Source organism: Bidens hawaiensis, unplaced genomic scaffold (assembly GCF_021521415.1).
Source record: "Bidens hawaiensis isolate Kalapana, Puna unplaced genomic scaffold, B.hawaiensis_p1.1 tig00004759_1, whole genome shotgun sequence".
NCBI lineage: Eukaryota > Viridiplantae > Streptophyta > Magnoliopsida > Asterales > Asteraceae > Bidens > Bidens hawaiensis.
The window spans coordinates 546240-561457 of record NW_027491296.1 but is presented as its reverse complement, the minus strand read 5'-3'; the positions used below and the strand labels follow the sequence as shown (position 1 = coordinate 561457).

The 15218-nt window shown below is 35.4% G+C and overlaps 1 protein-coding gene across 1 annotated transcript; it reads right to left on the bottom strand.

Annotated features, from left to right (window-relative positions):
• Nucleotides 1-10281: 10281 nt before the first annotated feature.
• Nucleotides 10282-10944, bottom strand: LOC143627996 (uncharacterized). Its single transcript, XM_077097694.1, has one exon. It carries the CDS (start codon nt 10942-10944, stop codon nt 10282-10284), a length of 663 nt encoding a protein of 220 aa, XP_076953809.1.
• Between the last annotated feature and the right edge of the window lie 4274 nt (nt 10945-15218).

Here is a 15218-nt window from a genome sequence, read left to right as displayed (position 1 = left end):
CCAATTTTGATTGAGTTCCACATGTCTACATCATTATAGCACACAGCAGCCTCGAATAAGACTTTTCATTTGGTGAAATTCTCCTGTTCGTACAATCTAGGAATCTTATTAGTGGAAACTTATTGATCTTCAAAACCAGACATTTTGGTATTTTTTTGAAAAGTAGAAACAGAGAGTAACTTAAACAGAGTAAAAATCAAAATTTTCAAAATAATTAGATCTGAGAATCAAATCTTCAGATCTGATGAATCTGGTTCAATTGGAGCAAGATTAAGTAACAAAGATGCAAACTTTAATCAAAATAAGTAAAAGAAGACACCGGTAATTTGTAGATCTAGAAGGAAATGAAGAAAAGAGCAGCTGACGTCATTCTTCAATGAAACAGTGTTCTGCTTACATCATCTTTCTTCTTCAGATATGCAATCAGCAACAATTTCTTCACCCGGCCAGCAACACTGGTCGGTCTCGGATATTGATCGCTCACACTCACAATAAAGTCATAACCCACACAATAAATGTGCCGACAAGAAAGTTAATGACAGTTGCTAATTTGGGTAAGAAAATTGTTTGTTAACGGCAGAATCAGAAACAAACAGGGTTGTTGCTTGAGGATTATAAATGTAACAAACACAAACTATCACTCAAAAGATTTCCATTTATATAAATGAATCATACAAATGTTAATCGATTAGGTTTTCTTGTTTGGAAAGTTTATCCGTACAATCCTATGACAGCCGTCACACTTAATCAGGAATATTCTTTTAGGTCTGACAAGTGTAATGACTGCTGTCAAAAATCCATAGGAGGCGTGCCCTAAAATATTCTATTTATAGGCCTGACACCTCCTGACATATGTCATTCTTTCTAGAAACCCTAATGATTGGTACATAATCAAATTACATATTCAAAACTATACTAAGTGTAAAAACAGGTCTTCCGGGTAGACTGTATGACATTTTTCTTCTCCGAGTAGGCTTCGTGCCTTTTGTCCTTTACGAGTAGACCTGGTAACCTTGAAGTGTGCTGGTTAACAGTTCTCCGGGTAGACATTACTTAGAGTATTTTCCTAAGAAAATGCTCACCTAGCAAACTTCAATCTTCTTGACCATAGCAAACTTTCTTCGATATGGTCCTACGAGCAAACTGTTCTTCATGAGTCCCTTCAACCCTTTGTTAGAAGATAACTTATTAAGCAAACCATAGTGTGCTGGTAACACTGTTTGAACTCTGCTGGTAGCACTGTAGCCTGCTCGGGGTTGAACCTTGCTAGAGAAAGTACTTAGAAAATTTCTAGATCACTTTCAACAAGCATGCTCGGACTACTGTTTATTGATCAAACCTTGCTAAATCTTCCAAATATTTGGCTTCAGAAGCTTGGTTTAGCCAAGAGTTTGCTAGTAAGCAAACTGTGCATCGCTTGAAGAACACCTTTTCTAGATTAAGTGAACCCTGCTTGGATTAACACTTAAGAAGACTTCAAGAAGATAACCTTGCCCGATAGACAAAATACCTTGCTAGGACAAGTAATACCCTGCTCAGATGTCCAAGTGTACTTGGTTTCTATACTTAGCGATTTCTGAGAATGTTGAGAAGATTCCAATCTTCCTTAGACTTCCTTAAGTCAAATATTTGACTCAACAAATTAAAACTAAAATACACACAAAAATTCAATTAACACGAAAAACACTAGCGCACTAACTCCCCGGCAACGGCGCCATTTTGATGACCGTCGTTTGAGTCATGCAAAAACCTAATTAACCTAAGTAGCTAGGATAAGTCAGGTATCGTATCCACCAAGAGTATGTGGTCAATGCAAATCGTGTAAACAAGATTTAATATTATGAAGCAGCAGATTTTAGTGCTGATCACACAAGCAATTAGTTTTAGTTTAGAATTAAGCAACTAACAAGTAAACAAGTTTCAATCAATAATAAAAGCAAATCACACCCGGGACTTCAAGTAGGTAACTAACAGTAATCTCATGCAACCTAACAAATTAATCATTAACGGTTAACTACAGACTGATCAACTAGACAAAACCTTAGGCAACAATAATCGCTTTACACACGACACAAGTTATCAAACAGTCACTTCCAGTGTGACTCGGTTAAGGGCAATTATATGCTTTTTTGTATTCAACCTAATCAAACAATCCTATGATCAATTATTATAGCAACTGGTAACTAATCGTTCAGATCAACCTAAACCTAAACCGATTGAACACACAGAAATACCAAACATCAATAATCATAGATTAATCATAAACAATTCTACATAAACGTTCTTACTCACATGAGAAAACTGAAATAATTATAAACTATACATTCCCGGGTGAGATTCTAAGAGTTTAACCGCGTCTCGTCATCGTGAGATCTTTAATAAAGATGATATGGATCATATGTTGCATCTCTAGTTGACTTAGAATGTTGGAATTGCCTCCACTAAGCTTTGGAAATTTCCTCCTTTGATAAAAATGAAGTTAGAATCGAGAATGGTGAAATTAACAATAAAACCCTAGCTGCCCGTCTGCACACCCCATCGCGATACGCGATGGGGTCTTCACTGGTACATAGTATATCGCGATGGACCAGAAGTCAACATTCATTTAACATCCCATCGCGGTACGCGATGGGTCTTCAAGCAAGCCCATTGCGTATCGCGGTGTGTCTTATCACCAGAAACCATCTTTAATCTTTCTCGTTTTGTGTGCTGGACGTCCCGGGTCTTCATCACGTGCATCAACAGATCCAAATTAAGTACTTTAACGTCTGTGACCTGAAATAAAATAATACACGTATGAAGTATCGAAGTTCCTACAATAAATGACTAAAACTAATAAATAAACGAACTAAAACGCATACAAATTAGCCTACCATCAACTGCCAAAGAATTTAGATCCAGTAGTTGTAGATTTAGCGTTTAGCTTGCAGCTTCCATTGTTTGAATCCGAGAAAGCTCTTAATGCGAACTCGTCATATTGTGGATACTTAAAACCGACTCCTGGACATCCTTTCAAATATTATAGAATTTTCTTGACACTTATAAAGTGCGAGACCTTCAAATTGGATTGATATCAGACACACAAACAAGTAGCATACATGATGTCTGGCCTCGAAGCAGTAAGATATATGAGAGAGCCAATCAGGCAACAATACAAAGTTTTATCAACGTTCTCCCAGTGGGATTATGACCAATTCCATGATTCAATGGTAACAGAGTACTGATTGCCGATGAATCATCTATTTTGAACTTTTCTAGGTTCGTCTATACCGATCTACTCTACGTTTAAGTTTCAAGGCTAACCGTTCATAAAAACATAAACTTTAATATAAAGAACATACCTTTACGTGTTCGTTAGGTCACGGTTAGCTTGGTTATGAACTTTAAATCTTGTATCTTTCTTGTACGTTCAAGATCTATCAAAAATAAAAGTTTGGTTTGTTCTTGGACCCTTTTCTCTATCTCTGCCAATTATGGCAATGTTTGTGTGTGTGTCTTGAGTGTGTAGAGAATAAGATGGAAAGAAATGAGGATTTATGGTTTTAGGGAGGTTTAAGGGAGTATTTATACTCTCTTAAGCCCATGGACCTATGGCCCATCCCATCCTTTATTCCATCTTTAATTATCCAAGTCCATACACTTTATTTAATCTAAATTAAATATTAACACAGGCTTAACAACATAACTCCTTTTTATTTATTATTATTATGAAATTTTAGGATGTTACAAAATTATTTAAAACCCACTGTTGATTAAACACAAATCGATGAAGATATTGATTATCCAACAGTAGAATAAATGTATATCGTTTAGATATGATAATACCTGAAATACGGGTGAGATTTCACATCCAATAAAAACACAAAAAGAATGAATAAATATAGCATTAATTGTAGAAACTCTTTGATGATTTAATGGTGGAAGATGACGGAGTGAATCAGACGAAATAGAGAAGGAGTAGTTAAGGTTTTGTGTAAATTAATCTTGAAATTGCTCTTCCAATTGAAATGGGTGAAGAGAGTGTATATCACTTTCAACATTGTAATTTTTTTTATCTATTATAATAGATAGAAATTCTATGGATGAATGATAATTTTGGAAAATAGTCAAATGAACCAATAGAAATGTGTAAATAGTCTAAGTAGATGGGTTCCTAATTAATTGAATTCGTTTTTGAATTATACAATTGGAAATATATTTTAAAAAGTGCTTGCTATATATGCAAGAAATATGGTTGGACCAATAAGAAGATGTCATGTGTCAATAAACTTTATTGGTTTAATAGCATATAGGTTATTAATTTGTGTACTACACGGGTGGAAATATAAAAATCGTTAATTAAACACAAACACACATATATTTATATTCGAAGAAATGTAACGGATTGTTTTACATAAATTGATTGGAATAAATTGCTTTACCATAGTAGAAAAGTTAGGTCATGAATTGTGCGATGCAACCTAACCATAAACATGATCAGTTCAAGTGTTCATAAAATTATTAACGTATCAAACATAGACTAAGCTAAACAAAAGTAAACATTGAACCAATGTCTCGGGACGAAATAAAAGAATTGACAAGCCATCATTTTTATGTTTTTGCTATGATCAGTCAATAAACAAAAAGAGTAAGAATTCAAATTTGGTTGTACGATTTACCAAATCATTACTAAAATTCACCATTATATATTAGAATACAATACTAAATTGAAAATAAAAACGCAGTCTATACGTAACATTACCGCAACCTGCAAGAATTATTATTTAAAAAGGAAAAATAAAAAATGAATAAATGTTACTCACTAACTACTTATCTTAAAATAAATATGAATTAAGAATAACAACTCGAATACCTATTTTAATAAAACGTCAAAACTTAATTAAATATAATTAAAACAAAATAAGTATTTGATTTTGATAAATAAGGAAACAATATTAATTGTCTAGAAAATTGTTTGAATAAAAAATGTTAACAATTTTGTGTTAAGAATTATAGAAAGGTAAAGAGTCTAATTTTCAAAAATAATTTTTTTTCTAAAATCATTTAAGAAAGGTCAAACATGCATCTTGAAAGTATGCATTTTGAATATAACAATGTAAAGTATGTTTTGCAATTGTTTTAGTAAACAACAGAGAATGCAAAACTTGAATATTAATCATTAATTTTAGGTTTTGTGTCATAAGGTGATGGTTTCTTTTTGACATTTAAGAATATGAATAAATAATAATCCAAAACAAAACAATATGAAAATGAAGTTGACTAATATGTATGGAAAAATATATTAACAGTTTCAAAATGATTCGAAAAGACCTAAATTTAAAAGGATTTACATATTCACATATATAGAAAGTCTAATTTTTTTATAAAAGAAAATATTATATAACTAAAGTTTCATTAAAGATATAATCATTGGTCAAAATAAAATGCAAAAACTTAAATTCAAAGAGCTTCACATATATAGAAAGTATAACTATTGTTAAATCAATAAATATTGGTCAACATAATACAATTTATTATTGAAATTAAATTTTAGATATATGAGAATTTTGTAAACCCCTTGCCTTTATATATGGGCTAGTACTTCCAACTGTAGCCACAATTACAAGTCCTAAATTATATAGGGTTGCAAGAATATCTAAAATAAATAACAATTATTAAATGAATTAATAAAATGGTTTTGTTCATAATAATAAAACTTACACTGATAAAACTTTATCAATGTTTCATATTATTTTAGTTCTCAACAAACTATTTAGCTTACTTTGTGTGTATACATTTTCATATTTATAAAATAACTCAATTCCATTTTATTGCACATTGAATTTTTACTTTTAAAAATTAATAATAAATAAATTGAATTGTTTTATGATTGTTCGATTTCTCAAGGTCAAACTATGTAAATACATTAAATAGAGCATTTTGTCTAAACATGTTCATTTTGGTCAATACTATCAAAGTGTTTTGGTACTTTTAGCATGGCTGAGTAAACTTGCACTCAATCATTAATTTCACAAAAAATAAACGTGCACTCAGTCATTAATTTCACAAACAATACCAAAGAGGAATACAATTGTACCTTGCGGGAACGATAGGCTTGCAAAAAAAACAAATTTAATCAACACAGATAACAGTTTTAACACCCTTGTAAATAAATTAAAAATCAAATATTTAGATAGAGAACATCAATAAACGAATAAAAATCGAACATTACCATGATGATCAAACAGTGAATACAAAGATCGGAATCAAAATCCTGCATGAAACACAATCAACCAATTAAAGACGTAAATAAATAAAACTTTGATTGACAAACAACAGAGACAGTATTCACAAACCTAATACCCTAGGGAGAACAACGACTATAGAATCAATTGGATTTTGAGTGGCCATGCTGAAATTAGGGTTAACTTTACTTTAGAGAGATGATTGGTGAGTTATATATATGTCCTTTAAGAATTAAAACTGAATGATCCCAATTGATGTAGTTAAACTTGTTAAAGAAGTTATTGTTATTGAATTGTGATAATATTTGCTGAATATACATGGGAATATATAGAATACAATATTACACTCTAATCCCTCTAATATAACATAATATTAAACTATGTATAATATCCCCCCGCAAGCTAAGGCCGAGAAGCAACTCTTAGCTTGGAACGTAAGAACAAGAATCTTGGAGAGGGTAGAGCCTTGGTAAACACATCTGCAATCTGATCTTCTATGGAGATAAACTGCACCGAGAGTTTTCGTTGAGCAACTTGTTCTCGAACAAAATGAAAGTCTACCTCAACGTGCTTCGTACGTGCATGAAAGACAGGATTTGCTGCCAGGTATGTTGCACCAAGATTGTCGCACCATAATGTTGGGGCTGATCGTGCTGGAACATGCAGTTCATGCAAGAGTGCCCGTAACCAAGTTAATTCAGCAACCGTGTCTACAAAGGCTTTATACTCTGATTCCGTAGATGACCTAGAGATAGTCTTTTGTTTACGGGCAGACCAAGACACAAGATTAGACCCAAGATAGATAGCATACCCCCCTGTGGATCGACGGTCATCTGGACACCCAGCCCAATCAGCATCAGAAAAGGCACTCAAGTTGTTGAAAGAAGCATCCGTGTAGGCATGAAGAACCGAAGGAGATTGCTGTTTAATTAGGAGACCATGTGTGGTAGTACCCTTCAAGTACCGTAGAATGCGCTTAACAGCTGACCATTGATTCTATGTTGGCGAGTGCATAAATTGACAGACCTTATTGACTGCATAGGTAATGTCCGGACGAGAAAGCGTGACATATTGTGAAGGGCACCCACAACCTGCCTATATTTAACCGGGTTCTCAAATGGGGAGCTGTCACCCAAGGCCAACTTCGCACTCGATGTAATAGGCGAGTCAACCGGGTGAGCATTGGACAAACTGGCACGTTGTAAGAGCTCGTTAATATACTTCTGTTGGGACAATAGTATGTCCTGGCCACTGTAAAGAATCTCAATGTCCAAAAAAATAGGAGAGTCTGCCCATGTCCTGGACAGCAAATGACATGATGAGATTGCGAACCACCTGATCAATAGCCCGTGAATTGTTACCTGTGAGAATAATATCATCAACGTAGACAAGTAGATACAGTAACGTGCCCCCAGATGAGTAAACAAAAAGAGAAGAATCTGTCTTGGAGCCCCGAAAACCAAGCCCCTGAAGAGCCATAGACAACTTGTGAAACCAGGCTCTAGGGGCTTGCTTCAAACCATAAAGGGACTTATGTAAAAGACACACATGATCCGGTTTCAGGGGTTTAACAAAACCTGGTGGCTGCTGTAAATAGACAGTTTCGTTTAAGTCGGCCCTTGTAGAAACGCATTCTGAACATCAAGTTGTCTCAGTTTCCATTGTTGAGCAACTGCTAAAGAAAGTACGACACGAATAGTGGTAGACTTGACAACCGGGCTAAATGTCTCCTGGTAATCAATGCCCGGTTGTTGTCGAAAACCTTTGGCGACTAAACGTGCTTTATGGCGAGTGATAGCCCCTGTTTGATCTCGTTTGAGTTTGTAAACCCATTTACAATCAACAATATTAGAACCCGGAGCACGTGGTACCAAGGACCACGTGCCATTTCGCAGCAGCGCCGAATACTCATCAGCCATGGCCTGACGCCATTTTGGGTCTGTGTTAGCAACAGTAAAGGAGGCAGGTTCATTGCCGGGATTATGTGTGGTAGAGTGAAAAGAGGCGACATTGTAAGGTTTGGTAGTTTTGGGGTTTTGGCGAAGATTATGCGGCCGTGAACGGGTAGGTGGTTGGGTTATAGGGGCTGGAGTGGGCTGCGATGCAGCAGGGGAGTCGGGCAAGTCTGAGAGAGACTGCTGAGTTGCAGCCTGAGGGGTTGCAGCAGCCGTAGGAGGGGCTGCAGCAGCTGTAGGAAGGGATGCAGCAGCCGTAGAAGGTTCTGAAGGGGCTGCATCAGCAATTTCTGTGGAATTTTTCGTGTTGGATTTAGGCCGGCGGGCATAGGTGTGGACAAGAGGAGGGTGTGGAGGTGGTGGGGGTAGGTTGGTTGGTGCAGGTGGTGTGGGTGAGTTGGGTGGTGTAGGTGGGTGAGTAGGATAGGACGAGACATACGTGTCAGATTCATGAGAGGGAGAGTGTGGGATGGATTGTTTGTGAAAAGGAAAGTGTTGTTCATGAAATCGAACATGTCGGGCAATGTAGATCCGTTCGGTGTTTGGATCAACATAGCGATAGCCATAGTGGGTAGGGCTGAGCCTAAAAAGACACACGGTGTGGACCGAAATCCATTTTGTGTTTGTTGTATGGACGAAGATGAGGGAAGCATTGAGAGCCAAAGACTCATAAGAAAGAGAAGTCAGGTCGACGATGAAAGATGTGTTCAAATGGTGAAATTGATGAATTTGTACGAGAAGGCATACGATTTATTAGGTAAACCGTTTAGACAACGTGACGATGGAACGTAATGGAACGTGGGATTGGGCTAATAAGGTAAGACCTGTTTAGACAACGTGACGATGGCGGCGTTCCACGATACCGTTTTGTTCACTGGTATGTTGGCAAGAAAGACGATGGGTGATGCCTAAAGTGGTGAGATAAGTAGATAGGTTACGGAATTCTCCACCCTAGTCACTTTGCACTGATTTGAGTTTGGTGTTAAATTGTCTCTCAGCCATAATGATAAATTGTTTGAAAATATCCAGAACATCAGACTTTCGATTAAAGGGAAAGATACACATAAATTTAGAATAATGGTCTACACACAAGAGAAAATAATTGTGACCCTCAAAGGACGTAACGGGAGCGGGTCCCCATACATCACAAAAAATAAGATCCAAAACACTTGAACTTTTAAAAGTAGAAGGTGATAAATGTAACTTGGAAGATTTTCCAACAAAACAAGAATCACAAACAGTACTAGAAACATTATTTTGTAAAGGCAAATGATAAGCAGAAAGCATTGACTTCAAAAGCTGTGGATGAGGATGTCCCAGTCTTTGATGCCAAGTGGAAGCGGAAGCACGAACAGCAGAAAAGGAAACTTTGGGAACAGGTTGTAACTGCGGAAGCTTGATGGAATACAGACCGCCATTACTTGGACCCGTGAGGAGGATAGTGTGTGTAGACTTGTCCTTCACAATAAAATGAGTAGCGTGAAATTCAAAATAAACGTTATTATCAAGGCAAAAACGTGGACAGAAAGGAGATTTTGTTTAATTTCTGGAACATGAAGTATGTTTTTAAGATTAAAGGTTTTTGTGGGTGAGGAAAAACGAGTGGAACCAATGTGTTAAATGGGAAGTCCCTTACCGTTGCCAACATGAAGGTTGTCACCCCCATAATACGTTTCTGAGTTATCAAGGCTGGAGAGATTCGGTGCTATGTGGTGGCTGGATCCGGTGTCGGTGAGCCAGTTAGTGAATGCCTGATGTGAGCGGTAATCAGCAAAGTTGGCAGATGGTTGCTGTCCTGAGCGTATGGTTGAAGGATTACGGTTAGGGAATTGAGACGGTATATGACCGATGCCACACCTGTTACAAGTACCATACACGGTATTTTGATTAGAAGCCCAACTGAATTGATTTCGATTACCTCCTATGTTGGAACGATTGTTGGAGCTGTTATAATTGCCACGTCCTCCAAGGTTGTTTCCTTGTCTATTGTTTGGTTGCGGTTTGTGTTGCGGGTTGTATAGTTGGCCTGTGGGGACGGAGAAGAAGGCCATTGTAGTTGTAACCCTAACTGGGCAGCCAACTGTTGGACAGCCTTAACTATATCAGAATGGGACAGTGAACTGGTCGGTGGCAGCAGTGGCTGAGGCAGCGGGTTCACGGGCTGCAGTAAAGGCTTGTGTGGGAGGCATAGCAGCTGCTGTTTTCTTTAACATGTAATCATGATCTGCAAACAGAGCATGAAGCTCGTTGAACACCAATTGATGAGTAAGGGCTGTTGTCTTCACGCCGTGGTATTCTTCACGAAGACCAGAAATCACTAGCATCACGGTATCTTTTTCCTTCATCGGTTCACCGATATTTGCCAAAGCAGTCGCATACTCTTGAGCCCGAGTCAGATAGGCTGAAGAGGATTCATCTGGCTTAATCTCAATCCGTAGCAGTTGAGTCTTCAAAGTGTATTCTCTAGAAGCCGTATGAGGAGCATAGGCACGTTCCAAAGACAGCCAAAGCTCCCTAGAAGTAGAGCCCTGCACATGCTGAAAAGAGCTTTCAGAGATTGTGGATAGCAGGAGCATGGGAATATGAGCATCATTAGAGACCCATATTGCATGCTGAGGATTTGTCTGGGTTTGTTGTGGGAGAGCATCTTCCTTGTCTTTACCAGCAGAAGATGAAGATGAAACAGGAATAGTAGGTGCTGGAGATGGATTTGTGCCATCTATATAACCAAACAGGTTATTTGTGACCAAAAACGGATGAATCATAGTCTTCTAATGACCATAATTGGTGGGGGACATGGTAAATCCAAACTTGTGAGAGTTGTGGATAGTCTTTTCTGATTGGGAGAAGGCGACAAGGGTAGTCATGGTGATTGGGTGATCGAAAAAAAAGGACAGCAGAGCTGTGGTAGGGCTTGTGATTGAAAAAAAATAAGAAGGGATGACGGCAGAATTAGGGTTTGATCCCTGGCTGTGATACCAAGTTAAACTTGGTAAAGAAGTTATTGTTATTGAATTGTGATTATATTTGCTGAATATACATGGGTATATATAGAATACAATATTACACTCTAATCCCTCTAATATAACATAATATTAAACTATGTCTAATAGATGTGACCACTAAATCATTTGACTTTCAAGTAAAATAGTTGGCAAAATAAATAGTGGTCAAACTTCTTCAAATGATATTCTCATATTAAACTATTTCCTTAAATCAAGATATCCTTAATAATCATAATTTAAATATTTAAAACTTTCTGTTTTTGGTAATTTAATATTTATTTATTCTGGTAATCAAAAATTGGTTGTGATTAATTAAAATTTGTTTTTGAATTATTTTATTGGGAAGAAAATCAAAGAAGAGGTAGTTATATATAGAAGTAATAGGGTTGGATCAATAAGAAGATGACATGTGTCCATAAACCTTATTGTTTTAATAGTATAGGTAGATTTGAAAAGAACTGTTTTAGATGGTATTTTTTTTTCTTTTCCATTTTTAAGTTGTCATATTTATAAATTCTTAATCTAATCTAGCAAAACCTTAACCTTAAACATGTTCATCAGTGATGTTAATATTTCAAGTATAATTCCAATATGTAGATCAAAATTAGTTAGCCCCTAAAATACCCCTGCAGTAACAAACTTTGAAAACAAAAATTTTAAACATCAATAGGTAACTTAGAATTTAAATTTCAACTTTTGAATACATCTTGAGTTAGCAGACGGAAATTTTAATCACCAACTTTGTTGTAACAAACCATGCATTGATGCACATTCCGTTTCTTCTCTTCAAAACTGTGAACTGTTTTTTTAATTTAACTTTGAATGACTATAATTAAGCTACAATGTGAAAGTTAATATCCTAAATGTTTCCGAAAACATGATATATGATATACGATCTTTACTTATATAGTTATATCCTAAATGTTTCCGAAAACATGATATATAATATATAATCTTTACTTATATAGTTAAATTATGACGTCATCTGGTCCAACCGATCTGATCTATTGACCAATCAACCGTTAAAAAGAGCAGTTTGATGTCCGATTTGGTTATAAAAACATTGGGTACGATTATTAATCATATATGTTGTTTTTTGTTTAATATTATATATGTTATAAAAAGTTTATAGGTATAAGTTGTTCGAGCTCAAATGAAAGAGCAATTAAAAAGTTAACAGATGGCAAGAGTAGACTTGAAACAACAAATGAAATGAAAGAAATGGAAAACAAACGTATGGTAGATAAGGAAAGGATAAAAAATCAAGATTAGTGTTATATAATGTGAACCATTTAAATTCAAGTTATTTTATTTGCAGTGGATTTGTAAAATATGTATTGTATTATATATATAAGTTTTTCTATATTTTTAGCATAAGAGGTCTTAATTAGAGATGTTCAAAACGGTTTGGGACTAGGAACCGGAACCGGTTCCTATATTCAAAACCACCTTTTAAACCGGTTCCAGGCTCGAACCGGTTAGGGAACTAAACCGGTTCTCCCACCCTCGGACCCCTAACCTATCTAACCGGTTCTTACCGGTTCCTAACCCGGTTCCTGTACCGTAACCGGTCAAAAAACAACTATTTTTGACCCCAACGGTCAAAAAACGGCCAAAAAAACGGTTAGGAACCGGTTCCGGTTCCTACCCGCCCCCACTCAGAAATGCAAGAACCGGTCACGGATCATCGGGTTGAATCAGATAGGGTCCGGTTCCTACAAAAAACGGGTAGGAACCGGTTCGGGTCCGGTTCGGGTCCCCCGGTTCGATTCCAGGAACCGGTTTTGTTGATCATCTCTAGTCTTAATTATTCTGTCTTTTTATTTTTGGAATTCATTTTTGGATTATGCAGGATAAACTATTAAAAGTAAAATATTAATAGATACGTTGGGAAAGTTTAGAAAAATGAAAATAAAAAATTATTTGATGCTTTGGAAATGTGTAGGTAAATCTAAGAAAATAAAAAATAGAAAATAATTAGATTTTGTCAGAAATGTGTAAGAAAGTATATTAATATGCATAGGAAATGCATTAGAAAGCGAAAATAAATGTTTTAATTTTTTGTGTTGGAAACTTCCAACGAAATTTTTTTTAGGTAATGTGTTGGAAATGCGTAGAAAAATATTTCTCACGAGGCTTTTCCTCGCAAACCCGTTTTTGTTGGAAATATATTGGAAACGATGATTAAATATGCATTTCCAACGAAAAATGGTGCAGGAAGTTGAACAGTTTGCTAGTAGTGCGACAGACTTTAGATCATCAACAATATGCGTTTATACAAAAAAATTATAACTAGAAACATAAAGAACGAGAGGAATCATACAAAATACGAATCCATAGCTCAAACGAATACGATGATCGAGAGGATAACCAACAACAATCTCTAGATATATCCTATATACAAAGGAATTTAAAGAGCAATATCCTAATTTTGCATGCAGATTATAATATGTAATAATATATTACACGCTACCAGAATAAGCTCTCATCCACTACATTATGATGATAAACAATACAACTGAATTGAACATTATGAGAGCTCCATTACTTCTTTTGAACGCAGTTGAAGTTGTAAAATTGAGCCTAAATATTCATAACCTTCTAGACCATATAAGATATACTTGATATGCTCATAAAATTTGTTCACCATTAACTGCATTAAGATTATTAAATATAAGTAATCATTGCTTTAATGTTGGGTTATTTGGAAGGTAGTTTATAATAGCAACATAAAAGTAATTAAATGATTATTTCCTTTTATGTAAGAGTATTGAATTAAACAACTTAAAAATAATAGACTAAAACCTGGTAATCTAGGCTTCCTAAAAAATGAGTAAAGAAATAGGAACAAACCACTGAATACTGCAGACTTCTTTTCTACCAACATTGTTTCATGGGATTGATGAATTGTTTTGTGAATATCTTCTTCATCTGGTCTACAATGTCATCATGCTTAACTGATCTAGAGGGTGAATTACATGTGACATGTTATATAAAAAAATACATTGTTACGTTATATTCTATTAGTAACCAAAGATAGAAAGTGTTAAAATGTTGCGTTTATATTCAACCAAAATATGTTTGGTCACTATATTAGTTATGGTGTCAAATGAAAATATTAAGATAACCTGAATCGACCTTAATCTACATCTCATAAATAATAAGATTCACATGAAAGTATAAGATAAATTACTTATAGAAGCAATCAAATTAAGCAAAAATAAATACTTTATACAAACCCTTCATCAAACTAACCCATTACAGATAATCATAAAACCAACTCCCACAAGAAGAAACCTTCTTAATTATTAACTATGCATAACCATATCATTTTTAATTAGTTTGTAACTTAGACACTGCTAATATAGGCAAATACTGTATGACACAACTTCTCATAGGCATTTTATTAAACACTTGGTGAGCAGTTTGGTTTCGAGGCAAGTTCAAGTTTTTTATCTAGCCAAATAATAGATTATGTTTCATGGATCAAATGATAGATAATTATAATTTAATTGCATAAAAGGTAAAGAACCTGACAATAAAGACTTGCATTTAAATAAATAAAGAGCAAAAAGAACTCGCTTGAACCGTTCGTTAATGTCAGCTTTAGATGGAGTATGCATACTTTTGCAAGCAAGAGACTTTTTATCGACAAAAAGGATTAGATTGAGTTCTTACTTAACCTCCAATGGCTCAAACACAACCCCAAAAAGTAAGTCACCTTTAACCACCGCACAAACGCCGGTTTATGGAAGGAGAAGAGAGGAGGGTGCAGCAGAAGATATCATCGGCGATGTAGGAGTTGAAGAAAGCAAAAAAGGTAAATTTGAGTTTAAAAAATCAAAGATATGCTGATAAAGAAGAGAGGATGAAAGAATCAATCATGCAAGGCTACAATGGATCCCGAATAACTACAGGTAGTTAATGAAGAATAAACTACGACAAAGATATGGAAACTTTCATACAAGTAATCATATATGCATTTGGTAATTGCAACAAATTGAAAACAAAGAAAATATTGGAAGAGAAACAAT